At 42.0% G+C, this 23260-nt stretch overlaps 1 protein-coding gene across 1 annotated transcript in view; it reads left to right on the top strand.

Moving 5' to 3' along the window:
* Positions 1 to 23260, top strand: part of RYR3 (ryanodine receptor 3) — a 523406-nt gene that overhangs the window by 214843 nt on the left and 285303 nt on the right. The window contains exons 4-8 of the mRNA XM_027569112.2: positions 11601 to 11675; positions 13970 to 14048; positions 17701 to 17813; positions 18706 to 18805; positions 21539 to 21632. Of these exons, the coding sequence (XP_027424913.1) occupies positions 11601 to 11675; positions 13970 to 14048; positions 17701 to 17813; positions 18706 to 18805; positions 21539 to 21632 (461 nt within the window). The remainder of the gene's footprint in view (positions 1 to 11600; positions 11676 to 13969; positions 14049 to 17700; positions 17814 to 18705; positions 18806 to 21538; positions 21633 to 23260) is intronic.

Here is a 23260-nt window from a genome sequence, read left to right as displayed (position 1 = left end):
ACATAACACTGTCATTTTTCTCTTTGACAGAGAGCTAGGCGGTGGCTGGAACATTGAGACCTAAGCTAGACCTCTGAAAGGTGGGCCTTTGAAAGCAGCCACGTGAATAGCACTGCTCAAGTGTTAGAGGATTCAGAATACCTCTAAGAGACACGAACCTTGCAGACACAGAAAAGTAGAAAAACTGTAAATTTTAAATTGTAAAAATTCTAAGGCATAAAATTGTAAACTGTAAAAGTTGTAAATAAGAATGCAGAATGCTGAAGTGCACCCTTCAGGGCAGGGGACCTAGAAAGCACAGAACCAGAGTGAAAACAGAGCAGAAATGACTGACTAGGGAGAAGAATGACCCAGTAGTAAGAGAAGAAAAGTAAAAGACCTTCCCCCTAAACTGCGCTGTTCTTTGCCGTAAACTCTTATCTTTTCCCGGGCCCAGTGGAGTCCAGGCTGGTGGGCAAGGAGGTCTGGAATATGGATGAGACAGCTCAGGAAGAGTCCAGCTGCCCTTCGACATGGTGAAGAGGGCGGTCTGGGGGTGGTCATGGTGGGACTCACCACACATATGTGAAGGTAGGGATTTTTGTCTGTCCATCTGTCACAAAGATGCCAGCAGAGCTCAGAGACAGAGGAGCGGAGAAAGTCCATTTTTAGTTTGACTAAAGCTGTCAAGGACAAAGGGAAGCAACCATGTTTGTTTTTGCTTCAGTGGGGGTCTAGAGAAACGCTAAAAGGACAGTCAGTCACTGATCCAGAAGGACAGTTCTGAGAACAGAGAAGTACTTGCTGACTGTAAATATCATGCAGATTACTTAGATGAGGTCTCCAATGTGGCTGAGGAGTTCCTGAGGGGTGATTCTCGAGACTGGCATCAGGCTTCTGATGTCAGAACCACCTGAGAGCCCAGGCCCTATCACAGACCTACAATGAGAACCTTAGGGAATGGCCCAGCATTTTGTGCCAGAGGAGATTTGTTTCGCTTGCTTTGTTTTCATTTTTAATGCTTTACCAGTGATTCTGATAGATAGCCGGGATTGAAGATTACTTGTCTAGAATCAGTTCATGAGATGTTCAGAAGAATTGTGCTATTGTTCTCAGAGCAGAACAGATAGAAAGTATTAGGGGCACCTATATTCCTATCCTTACACGGGCCCATACGTACACAGAACTCTTAGGAATCAGCTTCTCCACCCAAGGCCACTTCATATACTTCAAGGAAAGACCAGGCTCTGTGTTTGTCTGTCAGATAATATATGGCCTTGGGCTTATTGTATGGATGTAGAGAGAATAAGATGAATTGATCTCTGTCCAGCAAAATCATAATTGGGACTGGTATGAGGAATGAAAGAACATCCGGGAGAGTGGAGGGAAAAAAAAGTAAGTTAAGGAGTGCAGGAGAAAGGAAGGAGGATCAAAAAATCTAAAGAGAATTGATTTCATTTTCTGCCTCATAGCCCACATGGGTAAAAGTGTTTGCACACAGGTAGGACTCAATGGCGGTTTTATGGTATAAACTTACTCCTATTTTATTATCCATAGAATGAACAAGGATTTTTTTTTCCTAGAGAAATAGTAATTAGAGACAGTGTTTGATTTTTTCACATCAAGGTAATCTGACCTTTCTGCTGTTAAACTCATTGTAGGAAATATTCAGTATATGTTAGCTTGGATGAAAGGCCATGACTGGGCAGAGTGCTTAGTCTTGACCCTATGTGGCCACTGGTCCACCGTTTCATCAGAGGCCTGATGAATGATGAGTATGGGTGGTTTGACTCAAAACCAGAGCAGTGACTGGAAAACAAATCCGGCTGCTGGGCTTCTTTTAGGTAAAGAATGAAGTGGGCAATGTCGAGTTCTTAGAAGTCTGTTAGTCAGCTGTGGGACAAAGCGGGGGGGACATTAATTCAGACAAAAAAAAATAATTGCTTCACCTCTTTCTAAAGTACACTTGCCATCAATCTAAATGTCATTACTACCCTGACTGACAAATATCTCCTGTCAGTTTGTTCTCTTAAAAGATACCATAAAAAGAAATATGTGTTAGAGCTGCCATTCTGGCTGTCTGGTTTCCCTGGGACATCTATGTTCAAAGGAAAGCACAGATGTTTCTAGAATGACCCTGTGCTGAATTTGGAGGCATCCCAACAGCCAGCTCTTGCCCCACCATGGAGAATGCTTATCCTCCTGTTTCAGAATCAGTGTTTGTGAGGGGCGCCTGTGTGGCTCAGTCAGCCCCGCATCTGGCTCTCTGCTCAGCAGGGAGTTGGCTTCTCCCTCTCTCCCTTTCCCTCTGTGCTCTCTCTCTCTCTCTCTCAAATAAAATCTTTTTTAAAAAAGAAAAAAGAAAAAGAAAAGAATCCATGTCTGTGAAATCCTGGCCCTATTAGGAAACTCACAGAGTAATTTGATTTGTCCCCCAAACTCCATGGTTTGGGAGAGGGGGAGGGGAAATCGTTGCACCTGTCTACATAGATTCTCATGGATCAAAAACTTATTTTTAGAGACTTGAAAGGAGATTCCTCAGTTGTCTTCAGCTGTGCATTCGGGGTTTAAGTCTGCACCGTGGAAGGACTCTTCTTTCTCATGGATTTAAGTGCTCACAGGAAAAAATGAATTCCGGGTCACCGCCGAAGCTTCTCTTCAATCCCCAGCTCATCTGAGCTATCTCTCAGATTTTACTTACTAAAATCTGTATAAGATTTGGGCCAGATTGGTGTAGGAGGGGCTTTTCCCTGGAACAGAATACCTCCCTGCTGTGTAGCCTCTTGCTGTACATGATGCTGATGACCCAGAACTTAGTTTCTCAAATCAGGCTGTGGCCTTTCATTCTTTTGTCCTGAAATACTTCCATGTGACTGGGAAAGTTATGAGCTGAACAAAAATGAGATTGCCAGAGTCTTCTCCCCCAGGAAAAATAATTCCAGGTGCTTCCAAGAGGGTGGGTTGGCTGAATTGAATGAATTATAAGCTGTGGGAATGGTAAATTTGGCATTGGTTGTAGATGGTTGGGGATGGGTTGTTGGTTTTGTGTCCTCCCTACTTAAAAAATGAAAGAACGGAGAATAGCCTGTTTTTAGGCATAGCTTTTGGAGCATTCTTCAGTCCTGTGATAGGAGGTGAAGGGAGGGGGAAGCCCTGAGGGTGTAGGAGGTGGGGCTCCCTGGAGTCCCACCCCCCTGCATACCTTGCTGCAAGAGCGCTTAGCGGAAGGAGCAGTGACTGCCATAGGCCTTCAGCCAACCCGAGTCAGCCTTTTCTCTTGGGGGTCCTGTTGTGCTTCACAGCCTCTGCCATGTGGTCCTGTGGTTTTGGAAAGGCAACTGGGGAGACCGCCATGATCACTGAACTTGGGGAGGTGGGGCTCTCAGATGGCACACCTTCCTTCTGTTTTCTAAACTTCATTAAAATTCTATTTCATTATTTCCATTTTTAGCGATATCCCAAGAGTCCCGTCAACGATGCCAAGTACAAGTACATTTAGCTTAAAGGCCTACACTGTCCTGGTTGAGTTGCCCCCCAGACTCACTTGAAAGATTTCTGACAGTCAGGAGATTCTGTCCTGAAGGTGTGGCTTTCTGTAGACATTGGTTCAGGCTCCTCTAAGAGTTTTAGATCCATATTAACCACCCCGTTACAAATAGAAAATCAAGGTGTCAAATTAGAAGAATGGTCCCTTGTGCTTCTATAGTGTTTTCATATCCCAAGAGGGGGAGCCTAGGAAAAGCTGGATTTGGCAGTTACCTCACTGAAGAGTAGAGGATCTGATCCAGAAAAGGCGGTCAAGAAAAGTGTTTAGTGGCCTGCACTGGGCTCTCTGGGATGTCACACATAGTAAGGGAATTCAGATGACTAGAATGTGCTTATCTGTTGTCCTCTTCCCTGACTCTGACTTCAGAGCACAAGTCAAACTAATCGTGCTTGTGCCCTCCCATCCTGGGACTAGACTTTCTAAATTTCCGTGGACTACTTAGTTATCATTAAAGAAGAAAAATTGTCCCTGCTACCAGGAGTGTATAATCCAAGACCTGTTTGGAAAATGCCCCATCGGTTTCTTTGTTGCCCTTTGAGCTGGGGAAGTATTGTCCTATCCCACCTGCCCACCCCTCTTAGAAAAGTGGGGACTTGGGAGTTTGATCAGAGGCGGGTAATGGGCTAGCCTGTAGCAATAGGAGGAGGTGGACCTGGAGTCTAGCAGCTGGGGGAGGCAGCCTTGGAAGCATGGAATAGTGGAGAAACCAAGTCTCCAGGAACAAGGATGGGATCCAAGGTGAAAGGTCCTCAAAGGACAGTCAGAGGAACCCGTGTGTTTGGGATTCCAGTAGGAGTGAGTTTCTGTGGCAGAGATTTTTTCCTCTAGAGTCTGGAGCTGGGCCTGAGGGAACTCAGGAGGGGTCAGAGGGGTCTTGGATAAAGACTGCCTCCGTGGAGTTTCCACTTAACACCAGAAAAGAGCTAGACTCTGGATGAATGCCGAAAAGAAGGCCTACTGCTATGCCTTGCCATCAGCCCTTCAGGCAGGGAAAGCCATTTACTGAGGATTCTGGCAAGCTAATGACATCCTTGAGCAAATGCAGTTTTAACAAATAGACAAAACACTTTTAGAGCACTCCATTTCTTTAAACACACGCCAACAGTTGTTGCCTCCAACATGCATGAGTTTTTTGTTGAAATGACATGATAGTAGTGTTAAAAATTTGGAAAAGTCTCCATTGGTCCTGCAACCAGCCAGTTGGCTATTGTATTTTTATAGGTTTCTTTATCATTCTTGCGTATGCATAACAGTTGAAGGCATTTTGCATTCTGCCTTTTCACAGTGACGTGTCACAAACACATTTCTCTGTGTTTCTGGTAGCCTCTGTAATTGACTTCTTTAATGGCTACGGGATAGAACATCCTGAAGAAGCGCGTGATTTACTAGACAACATTTTTCTTTTGGACATTTAGGCTCCTTCCAGGCGTTTCATTTGCCTCCATTATAATGCTCTTATTACAACAGTGTGCATACTTTTTTGCGTTTCTTGAATTACTCCCGGAAGTGAAATTACTACAGGAAAGGTTATGGACCTCTTTATGGCTCTGTTGTTATATTACCACACACAAGAGTTGCACTCAGTGTCACCTTGTGGGGGATCACACCAGCTAAATTACAGCTCTGACAGACTTGTGTTTTTCCCATTTTTTTTGCAAACTTAGTTGATGTAAAATGATGTATAAAAATTGCTTTCGTTGTCATTCCTTTCATTACTAGAAGAGATAAAAAAAAATCCCTTCCATCTGTTTTAATTTTATTTTATTCCTGATAGGAATCTTTTATTCATATCCTTTGCCTATTTCTTTACTTGAGGCTTAGTTTGTTTCTTAACATCTCAACAAGATGTTAACCCATTTGTCATAGTGATACAAAGTATTCTGTAATTTATTAAATGTTTCCAGTGCTCTGAAGTTCAGTGATCTTGGTACAATCTTATCTGTTTTTTGTTTCCTTGGAGTGCATCTGTTTCAAAGCATGGATAAATATTAGGTCTGTAAAGGAATGTGGACCATTCTATTACATGCTAGTTGTACTAGAATTTAATTTTAAAATGAAATATTTAATTCTGTTATCCATCCAGAATCTTTTATATTTCCTGTGGCTCTTCCCGAATGCTTTTTTATTTGCTCTCCACCTATCGCAGAGACATTTGCTTAATAATCATGCCTCCCCCCACCCCCGCCAATGTACTAAAAATCTGCTTTATCACGTTATACTTGATAATTATTTATGGACTGCCTATACTGTGCTACATTCTTCTTTTTGAACCAGTACCAGAATGAACTAATTAATTTTACTTCATAACATTTACTAAAACTTAGTTCCCTTTTAGAATAAAAATTTCTTAATGTTCATATTGCCAGGTGAGTTTTATAGCAAGTTTGTTGAATTGCAAAATTCTCTCTTGGAATTTTCATTAAAACTGCCTTAAATCTGTAAGTTAAATTTGGAAGAACAGGCATTTACAAATATTGGTATTCTTATTCTGTAACAAAGTACACCTTTCCATTTCACAAATCAAATTATATTTTATAGAATAAAGGTTTGTGGGTTCATTCTGAAAGTTTAACTCGTCTAAGTACATTCCTAAAAATTGAATATTTTTTATCAGTCGTGAATAGAATCTTTGACTCTGTTTTCTAACTGAAAATAGTTACCTGCCTTTGTACTGTTAGGTGTTACTGGGGTGTTTTGTTTTTTTGGTTTTTACTTATCTGGCATCGTTATTAGTTGTCACTTGTATTTGAGGAAATGCAGCCCTCCTGAGCAACGTAAAGGACCTCTAGCACGTTCACGAAATAGTGCTCTGTGACCTTCTAGATCTGTGACCTTCTAGAAAGGGTTCTTTTTTTCTTTGATAGCCTAAAAGAGTAGAACAGAAGTGCAGTAGGGAAAATGAAAGCATGTACAACCGCGTCCAACAAATGCTTTCATGCCCTCCACGTTCTCCCAGGAAGGTGGCCTCTAAAGCCTTTCATGGGGTATATTACATTCACCAGGGAGCCTTCCCAGACCCTGGGACCCACAAAGAGGAATTGGGGTTCCAGATTATAAAAGAAGGTAGCTTAGAGGCCTAACAGTCTTGAAATACTTACGTATGGCTGGAGAGAAGCACTGTTACCCTTTGTTTTTTGCCACATCAGGTTTATCTTACTGGGAGGCACCATCTTCTGGTAACCACCAAAAGAAATGTCAAGGATGGAATTCATTTTAAAATTACAGGCAAGATGATTGAATTAATGATCTAGTGGAACATGTTTCCTCTGGACCTGGCATCAGGGTGCTTTTACCAGCTTTGCCCTGCCCCACCCCCGTCCTGTGAGTTGGTACCAAGTAATCTCCTCCCATCAGTGGTGACAGTGGAGGTCACTTGTGGAGGGACACAACTGCCATCCCAGTGAAGCCTCTCAGTCTTGAGGTCTGGAGCCCCTGTGAACAGGCCCATGCAGTCTTCTGTGTAGCATATCACATCTTTCCTGGAATGTTATTTCAGAATTAGAGTCAAACCATGGAAAGAGTTAGTAGAAAATGTACTTCGACCCAGGTTCAAATCCACGCTCACTGCCTACAAGCTGAATATGGGAAAGTTTCTCTTTTCCCATCTGTAAAAGGGAGACAAAAAGACTACTTTGTGTAATTATTATTTATTCATTCAGGAAATATGAATATGAGTGCCTCCTCTTTGCCAGGCACTGATAAAAGTGATGTTGATGTGGCAGAGGGCACAAGAGATGCACGGAGCTTTTATATGCTTGGGAGTAGCAGAGGAGAGATACATATCAAAGAGAACATGAATTCATATCAGCTAATAATAGCTGTCTCAAGAAATAATACATCAGCAAATTTAGAGTAAGGGTGATTTTTCTTTCAGAAGGGGTGATCAGAGAAGGCTTCTCTAATGAGATACGGAAGCGCAGAATTGAATGAAGACTGGGCATAAGCCATGAGGTTTTGGAGGAAGAACATTCCAGGTGGAGGGGAACGTGTGTGTCAAGGCCCTGTCATAGGAGGGAACATCCTAGTCTGAACAACAGAGGGAGTTCCAAGTGGCTGGAGCAGAGGTAGTGATGGGGAGCGTGCTCATGGTAGGTGCTGACGTCAGAGAGTTGGAAGGGAACCAGATCAAGGACAGCAGGGATCAGCAACCAAGGCCCGCGGCCATATCCAGGCTGCGGCTTGTTTGTGGATAGTCCTCTAGGTAAGAATGGTTTTTAAGTTTTGAAAAAGTCGGATGAAATAAAAAAGACTATGTGACAGAGACCACGTGTGCCCTGCAAAGTCTAAAATCTTTACTGTCTGGACTTTGACAGAGAAAATTTGCCAAATCCTGATGCAGGGTCTTGGAGGCCATGGTGAGGACTTTGCACTTCTGAGTGTGAAAAGGAGCCACGGTGGGTGGTGTGTTGTGGTGGGGGAGCCCTGAACAAGAAGGACAGCTGTAAAAGAATGGCTCTGGCTGCCATGTTGGTTCAGACTATAAGAGGGAGTGGGAGTAGGGATGCAGCAGAGTTAGGAGGCCATTAGTGTCCAGGTGAAACAGGCAGTAGGTTGAACCAGCCTGGCAGCTGCAAGTTGACTACTTGGGTATAGAATAGATTTCAAAGATGGCACCCAGAGGTGCTTTGGCTTGACTGGGGAGCCTGAGGGGGGGAAGGAGTAAAGGATGACACCAAGATTTTTGGTCCACATTCTCCTGTTGTCATGGAAATGTAATGAAAGAATGATCTTTTCTGTCCCTAGGGTTTGATGCCTCCAATTCTTCCACCATTGTGTGATCAGGGTTACCTTCCGAAGGTACATTTTTGATTGTGACACTCTCCGTTTAAAAACCTCTACCAGTAAGAAAAACAGAACGAACAAACAAACAAAACCCCTACGCCAGTGTGCCAGTAGCTGTGGAACTGTCAGGCATAGTCCTCCATAATCTGACTGCCCTGTGCCTGTGCCCTTTTTTCCAGATGTTCCCTCTCATTTCAGCCGACCCCAGTGCTAGTCAGTGAATCATTGGCTAGTCCCCACGTGTACTTCATACTCTCCACCTCCAGGCCTTTGCTCATGTGGGTTCCTCTTTCCTACTCTCATTGATGGTCAACACTCGGACCTGTTAGGATCTACCTTATCGATAAAGCTATTCCTCAACATCTTTTTACCTTCTTGGTCTATTCCAGTGCTCCTTGTCTTTATCTGTTTTAACAGGCAGATTGTTTCCTCTTTGTAACATGAGTTTTTTAATTCATAAGTCTTTCTAGACTTTCTAGACCAGGCTACCAAGAGGGAGACAACATAGCATATGGTTAAATCCTGACTCTGCCCTTGGAACCTGTATGCCTTTGAGCAAGTTACTTAACCTCTTGAAGCCTCAGTTTGCATTGCTCTAAAATGGAGATAATTACTCTAGTTATGTCACAGCATTAATGGCAAATATAAAGTGAGATCGTTCACGTACCACACTTGGCATAGTTCTGTGCCTGCTGTATGCTTAGTGCTCACTAAATCCCAGCCGTATCAATTCACCTTCCTCTAGGAGCTGAGGAAGTATCTCCCTCTCCTGCTTCCCTGGTTACTTTGTACACTGGTTTTGTACACAGTAGGCAAATGAAGATGTTATAGAAACTAGAGCGAAATGAGCTCAAGTTCTGGGGTGAACTAGGAGTTCACTTCCCCCCACCACCACATCCAGCCCTGTGATAGATGGCAAGATACTTACCCTCTTTGAACTTCAAATTCCTCACATTATAAATGGGGGAAATTATTCCTACTTAGGAAAGTCAGTAGGATGAGCCACGATGTTATGTAAAGCGCCTACGTATAGTGTGTGCCCAGAGTAGCTCTCCCCGGGATGATGATTATCAAAGGTTCTCAGAAAAAGCTCCTCTCCTCTTCTAAGCACTGAAGCTTGATCCTTCCTTAAGCAGTGGTTCTCAGAATGTCATCACTGGACCAACAACCTCAGTGTCCTGTCCCCTGGAACTTGTTAGAAATGCCGGTTCCCAGGCTCCACCCCTGGCCCTAGTGAAGCAAGTGCTGCAGAGCAGGGTCCAGCGGCTTAAGTTTTAACCAGCAGACAGAGAGAGAACCACTGCCCTAGCAGAGGGAGGAGTCGGGATGGGAAGCCTCCCAGGTGCTGCACAGTGCCGTTCCATTCAGTCCCAGTGGGGCGCCTGGACTTAGTCTCTCTGCTTTTCTGTTGGCACCATAATAAAGAACACGAGGGCCAGGAGACGTTTCCAGCAGTGCCAGAGAAGAGGAGGAGCACGGAGCTCTCCGTGTCACTTTTTGCGGTCAGCGACGCTGGACTCTTTTTAAGTTTGCTCGCTGAGTTGATGGGAACAAAGACGAGGGTGTGACCCACGGTTAACACCAGGACATATAATGTAGTCAGTAGTTCAGTTGGAGACACGGGACCAGTTTGGGAGCACACACCCACACGTAAGTCATCATGTGCTATCAATTAGCTTCTAATATTGCAGGTGTGCAGGGAAAATATCAGACTGACAGGATGTAAAAATTAGTTGGTATGCCTAATTTTAACATAGCTGTTGACACATTTGTAAATACAGCAACTGAAGTCAGTTCGAATGATTTCAAGGAATTTGGAAATAGCACAAAGAACATTTAATTCCTCCATCATATTGAAGCCTGGGAGCCCTTAAATCTCTCCAAGCTGTGAGGAAAAAGTACAGCCCCATTTATATATGGTTATCAGCTTTTTAAAAAAACATGATACCATGTCTATCATTTTTCTTTTCTTTAGGTTCCTGGTATGACATGAAAAGATTATCTCTTTGACAGAGTGATTCTTTTAATCCAAATAGAGTTGAAATAAAATGACTCTAGACTTATTATTCAGACCTGTGGCTTCTCTCCATACCCCTGGCTTTCCCCTTCATTGCTCATTGCTCTGAGGGAGGGTAGGCGCAGGAGAGGAGTGGAGCAGAACCTCAAACCAGCCTCTAGGGCTGCTGGTATGTGGGTCTAAATAAAATAAGGTGCATAAGAGGTGCCCTTGGCATATAGAAGGCAAATGTTAGAATCTCTTTTTATGATTCATTTCCACCTCAGGCTTTGGATACTGTTTTTGTGCGTTAGGGATGGGGTCCTCTGCTCAAATATTTTTGTGCATTAGGGATGGGGTCCTATGTTCAAATATTTTTTCCTAAAAGCGGTGTGTGATCCAAACTATTTGACTGTCTCTGAGGGGAGGGCAACAGGATAGGAAGAGATTTAGGTAAAAGGTTGAAAAAGTTGGTGCCCAAAAATTGTAGGATTTCTTGTAGATTTCAGTTTTTTCCATGATAAATAATAGTTTTATCTCTGATCGTGTGCTGTTCGGTTCAGATAGTGACATGTAGCTGAGACTCCAGGAAAAAGCAGCAGACACAGTAGCTTTATGTTGGGCTGTCTCTTCTCTTGTGCCTTTCCTGCTTGTTGGCTGCCACTGAGTGAACAGCCAAGGTGGGGCTGTCCCGGGAGGCAGAGAAGGTACCAAGAAGGCCCCTCAACCGATGGGTCTATTTATGCATTGCTGGTTGCCCTTTGAAAGTCCTGGATTTCAGAGCCATCTGGAATGGTGAGATCTGGGTAAATAGGACCCATTTAAGTGATTGGGCAGAAGGCCAAGTGCCTTGAAGGGAAAAGACTGCAGGGTACAGAATGTGACCATATGCCTGTCCCCCAAGCTGCCTTTCTGTCACTAGGCTAGAGTTACATCACATTTGTTTCTCTCTCTCACTCTGAACGCTTCTGAGAAGTTTCAAAGGAAGGTAAGCAGTACCTATCTCATTTATATGCTTCTCTGGTGGAACAGCTCGGGGTTGCTGCTGATCCTGGGCAGGGGACATTTCCAAGAGGAGGTTTGGCCTCACACACCCTCTGCCAAGGATGTTGCATGGCTGTGGTCACCGTCTCCCCCTCGCCCGTAGGCTGGCCACTCACTTCTAGAATGAATTCTTTGGGAGCTTTGCCATGGGTCTTTTCTCTGTAGTCTGTCTTCCAGAATTCTTGTCTTGCTTTGCTCTCAGAGGGGCCACAAGAGGCCTGTGCTGACATTTTTCCTTGTGCTTCCCTACAGGCAGCACAAGGGGGTGGCCACAGGACCCTGCTATATGGCCACGCGATTCTCCTGCGGCACTCCTTCAGCGGAATGGTAAGCACATCCGGGTGTCTGCTTTCACCATTCGAGGAGGAAAAAGAGGGGGGAAAGTATAGGAAACCAACAAGCTTGTAGATTACATTAACAGCGGAAATAATTTGGAATGTAAATAATTAGAACACACTGTTTTCGCATTTCCATCATATAGTTTATCTCATTTTGCAATTATGGATTTGTTTAATGTTTGACCGCCCCCCTCCCCACTCCATGAGGCAGAGGACCATGTCTTTTTTTTTTTTTAATTTCACTAAACCTAACCCTACTAAGGACAGTGCCTTGACATACTAGATGCTCAATAAATATTTGTTGACTTGATGAAGAAATAAACCATGAAATAATGGACTTCTTGAGCATATAAGGAAAGCCAACATAGAAGAAAAATCAATCCGATGAGATTTTTGTGAAATTTCAACTCTTTGACTAGCTACAGGAAATGGGATGATATCCATTGCCTTCAGTCCTGGAATCATTGGAAGGCATTATGTGAATCCAGAGGCAGTAGGAAGATACGGAGCAGTCACAGAAAGCTCATCGGGCTGTAACTAGTTAGGGCTCTAGAACCAGAATCAACCAAAATGGGGATAACTCAATGGAAGCGGAGAAAAATTGTTCAGATTTGAAGTCAATGCAATTTGTAAAATAGAGATATTGGAGATCTTTGGCAGGGCATCTTAAGGAGAATATCGTGATCCCAATCAAGTGTAGTACGTGCTGGCTCTCATCATGTTTGCTCCTGTCTCTGCATCTGTCATCGTCACTTGCTCTCAGTGTGAGGAAGGCTTGTCCTCTTTGGCCCTAGTGGAAAATGTTGCATTAATTCAAGACGTCATTTTCACACGTTTACACCTGCAGTATGCGGCAAAGTTCATCTCGAAGCTCGAACTGTCACGCCGGCGGCGGGAGCATCCGCTGCCTCTTAAATAATTTATTTATTGCAGCATTTTTTTTTCCTGAGCACTGAGTAAGAAGTTGACCTTTTCAGCCTGAACATTCATCTGTTGTAGTCTTTCGTGGCAAAGGACTGAGAACAAAAGTGACCAAATGGAAGGTTATTGGAGCGGGAGATGGGGGACATTGAGAGAGTGGGGAACTCTGTATCCTGATGATGTCTAGAATTGAGAAGTGAGCATGTATCTTTCAGAACCTGGTGTTTATGCATAGGGTGAATCAAACCTTCATACTTCTCTTTTCCTACGTAAATAGACCCAGCCCTCCAACAGCACACTTCTCATGGCTTTGAAAACTCAGGCTAACAGCATGGTAGCAATCTGAAGGATTGTTATTATTATATTTACTGTCCCCACCCCCCAAAAAATCCAACTCACAGTTAACATAAACTCTAGTTTTAGAGTTAAACTAGTTAGTTCTCTTTAGGAGCAGCTCTGAGAATGAAGCCGGTGACATATGACTTTGGACAATGAAATGACTCTCTACTTTTTCCTGTTGCAGAGAAGTAAAAAAAAGTAGAACTCAGAAAATACATTCCAAGTGCATATCTACCCGCCAGTCTAATTTCAAGATCGGCCACTGTGCCTGTCAGTAAAGGAGGCGAGGAATGGGCCATGGGTTTTTTTCCCCCCCATTATTAAGTTTCTCTGAATATCGTTGTTAAGTTTTACACACACATGTATTTTTATGATTGCAAAAAAAAAAAAGCATAGACACAAAGAAGTTCCATAGCTCATAGAAAGTTTGAAAAAACAAAATCGATAGAAGTGGGGGGAATCATCATGGTCCCTCCCACTGTCCAGAAAGAACTTCAGTTATCAGTTTGTATAATTCCTTTTAGCCTAGTTGCCAGGCATTTAAATTTTGCTTACCTGTTAACTGTGCAAATGTACTATGTTGTATATGTTCCATGCTATTACACACTTGTGATAAATACTCTTAATGGTAACATATTTCACAAAATGAAGTACCAAAGTTTATCAGCCTTTCCATTATTGTTGGTTGTATATGTTCCATTTATATTGTCTCCATTGTAAAAGTTCTTCAGTACCTTTGAACTAAAGCATATGATTAAATATGTTTGAAATACTGATTTCAAACTTATTTCTGTAGCATATGGTCCTAGAAGTTAAATCACTGGGTCATCAGATAAGAACGTCTTTGAGATTTTAAATATACTATAAAAGTATGTTTCAAAATGTTACATACCAGTGAATATGATAAACAAGCCCTTTCTACAATAGCTCAGTGTTGAAATTGACGACGAAGCCAACTAGTGGTGAGATGCCAAGACCCAATAAAAGAGTGTGACTTCACTAGCATCTGCTCTTATTTCACAGTATCTAACATGTTTGACCACATCAAGATCCCAGACAGATAAACTTGCCTTTGATGTAGGTCTACGAGAACATGCCACAGGTAAGTCAGCATTCCCAGATCTCCTACTCACTGGGGTCTTGGGCTAAGGGCTTAAGGATATTGAATATGTTCTTCATTTAGGGTTCCAAACCAACCAACCAGGGGGGTCAAGAAATAGGTCTGATAAAATTTAGGAGGTAGGAGACTAAGAAAGAAACAATGTGTGATAGAGACATAGGAACTAAGAATGAAGGAGAACATAATGCTTTCACCATAGGCATATACTTTGGGAAACACTTGCTATTTTTGTGTTTTGTTTGGAATTCAGTCAAAAATATTGACGGTCAGGAGGTGCATCCTGAGAAAGGTGGTAACCAGGATGATGTAGGTTCTCCCTGGAAATATAAGAGGACCAATATAACTATACATACTTATAGTTACAGTATCAAAGAAGAGTCTGATTTGCTGTGGGTTATTCCATAGACCAATGGAGCAGTAGGTAGAAGTTGAAAGGAGGCACACTTTACCTCAATGAAGAAGACCACTTTGCAATAGCTGCAATTATCTGGCAGACCTAACAGCTGGCCTTGGGGTGTAGGGTGCTGTCTGTGGCTCGGAAACATTCATAGGTAATCTGACCATCCATCAAGGGCAATGTATACGGAATTTCTGCTCCGTTTACAGGTTGGGCTATATAGCAGTCAGGATTCTTGGTTGCAAATGGCAGAAACTCACTCAAGCAGAATGAGAATTTACTGGGTGAACGTTGGGTAGGACCTGCTCTAAAGTAGAAACCCCAGGCTTGGAAAATGGACAGGAACAAAGAGAGGCCAGAGAAGAGAAAACATCCTAGGTCATACTACAGGAAGAGTCTACTTTGAATACAATCTTTAATATCATGACATTTACCCCAAATAGGAAGGGAAATTCCACTGTTGGGTGACAAAAGTCCATGTTGTTCCCAAACTTTGTCAGTTCATAAGGGAATGATCCAAATTGTCTGATTTTATAGAGGATCTAGAAAAACAATCAAGAGATTAAACCATGTGCACCTGCCATCTCTGAGTTATGCACAGAGATGTATGAGAATTCCTGAGGAGAACCTCTGGCTCTCCACTTCTCATTTTTGTACAAAGTAGGAGAGTGGGCTTGCCTCCGCCCGTTGAGTTTTTTCCCTTAAAATAAGATTATATTTGCATTAGATTTGAGGTTGCTTTGCTTTCAGCTAAAGTGTAATTCTTAAAATATAATTTCCTCTAAGGTGTTGTCAACCTTTGCTGACAATTACAAAATGTGTGAAGTGCCACACTCACTGATTCTAAGTTGGCCTCTAAATATAAACCAGCTATCAGTCTTAGAGCACATAACCAGAAAAGTCCTATATGTTCATTCTTTTTACACCGGTAAAATGACTTCAGACTTTTTGAGAGTTAGAAAAAAATTGTTTGCTTTATTTTCTGTGACCCAATCATTCATTCATTTCAAACTGTCTTGGAAAACTGAAACTTTCCCCTGGTCAGATTCACTCATATCAGCTGTTCTGTCAATGTCCTCTTCTAGAAACATCCACCATCATCCAGAAAATTTCCTTTGCCTCTCTTCTAGATTCCATGTTTCCCGGATCTCATGTTTTGTTTTGTTTTGTTTTGTTTTTGGGGGGTGGTTTTTTTTTTCCTCCTTGATTTACCACGTCACTTTGGTGGAGCCCATTATCCATAGCTTTTACAAAAAAGATCCATGGGAGGTAAATTATCATCTAAAAGTTCCTTAATTCAAGCTTTGTAAGTAATTCATAGTATTCTACATTGGAAATATGTTTTGTCCTCCACATCATGAAGGTTTTCTTCTTTTTCTTCTAGCTCAGGCCTGGCTATTGAGACATCTACATTCAGATTCCCGATCTTTTATGTAGGGACTATTTATATTTTCTCAGAGCTACTTAGATTTTTCTTTTGCCCTTCTGTCTGAAATTCCACAATGATATGTCTGGGCATGGATCCTATTTGTTCCAAGTCTCACGAGAATGGACCCTGGTGTGGATCTCTCTCCACTGTGCTAGGGACTCTGTGGGCCTTTTCAATCTGAATGCTTGTCTTGTAGCTTTGGGAAATGTTTAATACTATTTTTTCATTAATTCCTGAATTAATTTGTTTTCTCTGTTTATGCTTTCTGGAAATCCTCTAGATTGGTTTTCTAATTTTCTCTTCACTCCTATTTCTAATCTATTTCTCTTCATTCTTTTGGGGAGTTTTTTTTTTGTTTTGTTTTGTTTTTTTTTTTTTTTTTTTTTTTTACTCTATCCTATAACCCTCTTGTTTCTTTCTCTTTCAGGATCAAAGAATTTTTCTCCAAAGGGATCATTCATGGATACTTTCATTTCTGCTTTATGAATGTAACTTTTTCTTACCTCTCTGAGATTATTAATTATATGAATTTTTAAAAGTTTTCTTTGACTCTCTGTAATCTTTTCTTTCTCCAAGTCTCTTTCCCCACTGATTTGTTCTTGCTGTTCACGTTAGTGACTTGACTTAGATGCCAGGTGATCCTTGGTCTCCCTTCATGTTCAGATCAAGGCAGTAAAAGCTGACCAGAAACCCTGAGTATGTGGCAATGGCTTGCCATCTGTTAAGCCTCACTTTTGGCTAACGTGGCAAGGACTAGGCATTTCACTGGAGATGCCCAGACAGAATTATATTTTATCTTGGGTAGTTTGGCTTTCCTAAAGAGGAATCCTTAAATTTGAGGGGAGGAGGAGATTTAGCATCCCAGCTAGTGTATGAGGCACAGAGGCAGAGGGAAAGGAGCTGGGGTTTTACTTATCAGGGCATAACATTTTAATGATTCTCTATTTTTCTCAATACTTTTCACTTCCTTGTTTGCCAGTGGTTGGTATTGCAAAGCCAGAACTTTGATGGTCATTCCATGGATTTAACTCTAATCTTCTGTAGGGTAGAGGAGAAGGAGTCATCTGGCTGTGCAGGGTACAGAAAAAGATGTGCCAGGAGATAAAAGTTCCTTAATAGCTTCTAGTCAATTCTGCTTTCAGCCCCACCTGCTGCTGCTACCTTTATAAGTAACTTACCTCCCAATTCCGGAGACTTTTCTGGGAAACACACAGCAGGGATGGCTTTATTTCTTGAAATCAACTTCTCCATTTTCTTACTTTCTTAAAGACTTGGATTTTAGCTTCCTCTTCACTAAAAGCATCTATCTGCTTTCCTTTTTCCAAATTGTCCATTTCTCTTCTTTGCTATCAACTTTTCACCTGCTGTCCTAGTCTTTGTGGATTTAGGCCTTTTGAAAATCTCTGATTTTTTAGTAGAATTACTCATGTTTTAATAGAATTTCATGGAGAGTATGGCAAAGATAAAAGTATGTAAGTAGTCAGTAGACTAGTGAAGTTAATTCTTAAAAATTTGTAAGTGCCTTTGAAGAATACATTTTTCAATATGTCTTAAAAATATTCAAAGGCTTCTATAGTTTCTGGCCTCCAATACTCTCTCCCAAACACTGTCTTTCTGTCACTAGAGAGAGCAAAAGTGTTGGACATAGTCAAGTGGATATGGGGCTAAATCGAGACTGAGGTCTGGAGTACGTATGTGTGCGCATGTGCTCTTGAAGGATTGTTATCAGGAGAAAGGAGAATTGAGGGACAGAATTAGGGACACTGATTTCCATGAAGCACTGACTAATTCCAGGAACATTTATGTAGGAGAAGCCTGTTGGTGGACCATACATCCCGCTTCCAAACAGAGATCTGAGGGAGAGAAAGTTCGAATTGGTGATGACCTCATCCTCGTGAGCGTGTCCTCTGAAAGATACCTTGTAAGTACCTCCTAACGGACATCTTTTCACTTTCAGAATATTTTCGTTTAGGAACTAATGGCTGAGGTGAACTGAGCCACATTAGGTTGGGTAGGATAAGACTCCTTTGCACAGTACACCAGAAAGGTAGGTGGTTCAGTTCTCTCCCCTGCCACATTATCATGGGGCCTGGAAATTTAACTGTTAATTGTCCTTTCAGATTAAGGTACTGTGCCCAGCAACCCTGCTCAAATGCCCCAGGCACTTCCTGAGAAAACCATTTATACACTAGCTACCTTTACTGTGAATTTCTCACATGGTTTAGCTCTTGTCCAGCAAAGAACAAGCCAGAAACAACAGGATATAGAAAAATAAGCTGATGTGGGAGAAATGCATAATTTAAAATGTTTTGGCAAATGGCATGTCACAGGGGTTGAAAGATGCAGGTGAGATTTTTGCACCTGGGGATTCGGTACTGGGCATCACTGACATCAAGCCCTCAGGTGTCCAAATATCAGAGAAGTGTCAGAAGTTTTTAAGCTTCTCAGCACCAATACTGTGGGCAATTTTACTTTGCCTAGACCAAATGCTGAAGTCATTTTTGCCATTTGTGAATTCCCTCCTAACAAGATGAGACATTTTATAACTTCCTGTTGAATCAGGGATCCAGCTGAGGGGATGAAGTGAACACTCGTCTGCCACCTCTGCAGCTGAAAACTTCCTCTTCCCTGAATAAAGTGTCCCACTTTGGAACTGTTTCTACATTGGGTGGAGCAGTCTCCCACGGGCTATGTAGAAAGAGCCTGATGACAGAGAGACTCTTGAATTCAATCCTTGAGATTCTGGGTTGAGCTGCTTCTGTCAGGACTGGCCTGGTGATTTAAAGGATGTCTCGTTTCTGTTTCTTCTGCAGCATCTCTCAGTATCAAATGGGAACATACAAGTGGACGCCTCTTTTATGCAAACACTCTGGAATGTACATCCTACGTGCTCAGGAAGCAGCATTGAAGAAGGTGTGCTTTTTTATGTACATTCAGCCCTCAGCCGTCCAGTCTGTCTTGAGCTGTATATATTGACATTTTCTGCTGCTTCTCAGCTCCTGCTTCGTGTCTTGCTACGCAGCTAACATTATTTTAGTTCCCCTGAATCTCATTCTCTGATGTGGGTGTGGATTATTTTCTGTCCTGCTTTCTGATGACAGGGGCATTCCTGACAATACCTTTTAATCCTTTAGAACCCACCTTTAGAGTATATAGGCATGCAGGATTTGGATATGCACTCTCCCTCTCCCACTGACTTTTCCTTTCCATTTATGGTTACTGGTTAGAAGTGTATAGACCTCAGCAACTTCAGTCTTAGAAGAGATTATTGTCCGAGAAGGTGATGCTGGTACTATTTCTCCCCATTGCATCTCTTCATACAGGTGGAAGAAAGACTTTCTCTATAATAAAATTGTGTTTGGCCATTTGTTTTTACTTGTATTTATGGAGGACCATTTAACAGTAATAGAATTTTCTCAGTATTTTATTTTTCCCATGGAAGTAAGATCATCAAAATTTGTTCAACATATCCTATTTCTTGGAACCAGGCAAAGTCAATATACCTTTCAAGTTAGAGAATAAATATACTGGCCTTACCATACTCATGGGTAATATTGCAGCTGAGTAGAATAATCAAATGCCAGTGACTGATATAAGTTATCATCTTACATTCTAGCACTTTACAGCAAGATCAGAATTTTTAAAAAATACTCATACCACAGCTTTAACCAGATTTTTGATCCCGAGCCCAGTAGTTTCAAACTGGGAATGCCCTTCTATGATAAGATGTTTGAAAATAGAGGGAAAATTAAGGGTGTCAAAGTGTTGTCCTAGTTTCAGAAGGCATCAGAACAAAGCTGAATACTCAGGAAATGACAGATTTTTAACTCTTTCAGCAACATGTGGAAGCCTTTAAAAAAGGCTTTTACACCAAAACTAACCCACCACCTTGAGTCTGTTGTCATTCCTTTCTGTCAAGAATCAAGAAGCTCTGGCTTTCAGTCTTCCCCAAGGCAGTTTTGACTGGATCTTCTCCTTGTTAAATTTTTCCTTTTCACAATAGGAATAAAATGATTCCCCAGTCCCAACAGACAACTTGTGGAGATTAATTAAGAAGTGTTTGCAAATCACGTCAAAAAGGTCCTTATCGATGTGTTGAGTGCCCTTGTAATTTAGCCTGGATAGCTCATCACTTGAGTCATCTGGCCAGGCAGACAATGCCCCCTCAGCATCCCTGGTGAGAAGCCCTCTTCAGCCCTGAGAGCATAAGTGGTCCTCGTCATGACCCTTCTTTCCCGAATATTGCCCGGCTAGAATTCAGTTAGGAAGTGCTGTGATGTACCAGCACTTGGCAGTTTTCTCCGTGTGAATAGAATATTGATTGGAAAAGCCTGAGGACTGCAAACGATGGATCCAAGTGGGACATGGCCTCGCCATCATGAGATGATAGAGTGTAATCAAGAGCATGATTGTGGAAGATTTTAATTTTTGTAAATAAATTGGCTGTTAAGAATTCCCCTACAGTATATCATGAATGATTTTAATGCAAAAAAAAGGGTATACAACTGGAACTATTAGTACAGTAAGGTAGAGGAAAATTGGGAAACGATTTCTGACTATTTGAGAGAAGTTTAAGAAGAACTTGCCTCACATGGTTACAAAAAAGAAAAAAAAAAAACCTGTGGGAATATCATACTGCCCCTGTACAAGATGTACTGATAAACACCCCTTTCTCCTCTGGCATGATTTCCTTTCATCATTCTTACTGTTAATTCAACACCCAGAATAGTTTGGTAGCCCCTGAAGTGATCTAATTATGTGATTTTTTTAAAAAAACTCCTGATGGAGACACGAGTGTATTAAGTCTGTATGTCTCCTGGGAACAGACTAGTCTACAGAATTTTTTTATTCAAAGCTATAACAAACTCCATTTCTTCGTACAAGGTAAACCTCAGACTGGAGTCCCTCTCCCTGTATGTTCTTTGAATTAAGGCTCAGAATTTATTTGAAGACTAATGGGTCATTATGTCCTGGAAGCTCATTGTTTCCCATACATCTTGCAACTCCGTGACTATTGAGATTCCTTATGCTGAAAGCTAAAGTGCTTATGGATAGTGGCTCATCTGCTGTGGGATCCTGGAATGACATTTCGCCTCCCTTCAGTGCTGTGGGATGAGCGTCCAGGTTTGATCTGTGTCTGTTAAATGCATTCAAAAGGTAACTTCCCCTAAGACAGCTCTTAATAAGTTTGCTGACCTCCTTCCCAGCATCCTCTTTCTTCACCATGACTGCAATTTGGTTGGGATTTTGCCACAAAATATACCCATTAAGACTGTAAGAGCTTATCCAGGAATTTCATGTCGGATATATTTTCATCCTAAGCAACTGGAAAATCCTTATCTTCCTCACAGTAGCAACATCATTTTCCTTTTAATGGTATGAGTTGACACTATTTTCACCCTATGTTTTGATGCTGGACTTGCTAATCTCTGAAATCCTATTTAACTTTCAGTGTTAGAATTGTTTCGACTTTCTTGTCTTTTCTTCCCGAGGCCAGAATTCATGGAATCTATCATTTTCCAAATGCTGCTTTCTTTGTGTTTTCCGTAACTGACTCAGACCTGCATGAATTTACCCTTTTTAAACACGGTGTTCTCATCATTAAATTTCCCATAAATTCATAGTGGAATATAATTCTCTCACTAGGATACCTACTTGGTGGGCATGTAGTACGTCTCTTCCACGGTCACGATGAGTGCTTGACGATACCATCTACAGACCAGAATGATGCTCAGCACAGGTAAGCCGATAGCATCATCCTTCTCCCAGCTGTCTCTAGTCTCGGGTGCCTCAGACTAAAGAGTTTGCATTTGGGTGTGGCCACGGATGAATTCTGTAAGCATCGGCCAATGGGCAAACCTCCCTCCAGCCATGGGATGCAGTTTGTGAGACAGGAATGGCAACGCACTGGATCTTGCTCACAGGAGTACGTGGATACACATGCTGCTTCTTAAGCAAGCTCTTCCCTAATGCTTCCCAGTACCTTCATTTTCTCTGGTTTCTGCTCTGCCTAAGGAGTTTCTGGTAGCATTTGTTGTAGATGGAGGCACCCATTTGGTGACAGAAATCAAGTGAGTCATTCTAGGGAGTTTGTGCACCTAAGTTATTCACCATCAGAGGCAGATCTCTCTTTCCCACCCCCCCTCTCATGTGTGAAGTCATTTAGGTGGCGTTGGGTGGTTTCATTTTGCTTATTACCAAATAGGATTGGAGAAACCAAATATCGATATCCAACAGGAGCTGGATTTAGCAGGGACCGTGCCAAGGGCAACATTCAGAGGATGCTTCTGAGGGTGATGCTTTCTGTGGTCCTTTGCTTGACTCCTCAATGAATGCTTTTCAAAATTCAAAACCAAGAGATGGAAGATACTAATCCAGATCTTAAACTCATACCGAAGGGTCCCTTGGTAGTCTGTCTAACATCAAAGGAACAGAGTATAAAGAGCTTGGAACTATAGAAATGTGATAAATATTTTTTAAAAATAAAATTGGATCCAAATTAGGCTGAATTTGTAGCAGCAATGGGTGTGATCTCCCAGAGGTAATACATTCTTTGTTTTTGTGTAATGCCTATGGGAACCTTGTTAACTGCATTTCTTTTACTTCATTAGAAACATGGGGTCACGTCCTCACAGCTAAGAGAGCATCTAGATCAGGCTCCTGCCAAAGGTCACATACTGGCTGCTTTCAGATGGCAGCCTAGAAGCCATGTGGCTGGCTCTCCATCCACAGCTTGTTCCTTGTCTGATGAACTAAGAGGACCTTCAGGAGCAGAGCAAAGAAACCATGCATTGGCAATATGTATCCCTGTTGTTCTGAGTCTCTTCCTACTTGTTCTCTCCTCTGAATCTCTCTCCATGGGAACCAGACCTGACCTAGGACACATAAAGCACAGACCTATGGCAAGTGCCTAATTAATTCACTCCCTGCCTCCTTGACACTGGTCCAGTTAACTGACAGTTATCTCTGAGGAAGAGCATTAGGCTGACCTTAGAATTAAGGATTCCATACCCTAAATAATGTCATGTGATCTTATCCAGTTGTGATCTTTTTTTTTTTGTACAGTAAAATTATGCAAGAGCCCACGTAGTGTCTCTTTAATATCTTATTGTGCATTAAAGGGAAGATGTGCAGGTAGATAAAGACCTGAAGTTTTATGAGTTTTGTAGTTAGCTATGTCTAAGATGAAACACAACCGAACACACTAGTCCTTTCTTCCCGTTCCAGTTCTTCTTTAAAGGGCAGGAATTTGGAAAATAATGAAATGATAATCCTGTGCATGGCCCTTGACCTACCCTTCCCCCCCCACACACACACACCTGTCATTAAATTTAGAACCAAATTAGAAACATCCTGGGCAGAAACTCT

Source organism: Zalophus californianus, chromosome 6, assembly GCF_009762305.2.
Source record: "Zalophus californianus isolate mZalCal1 chromosome 6, mZalCal1.pri.v2, whole genome shotgun sequence".
NCBI lineage: Eukaryota > Metazoa > Chordata > Mammalia > Carnivora > Otariidae > Zalophus > Zalophus californianus.
This window is presented reverse-complemented; position numbering and strand designations above follow the sequence as displayed.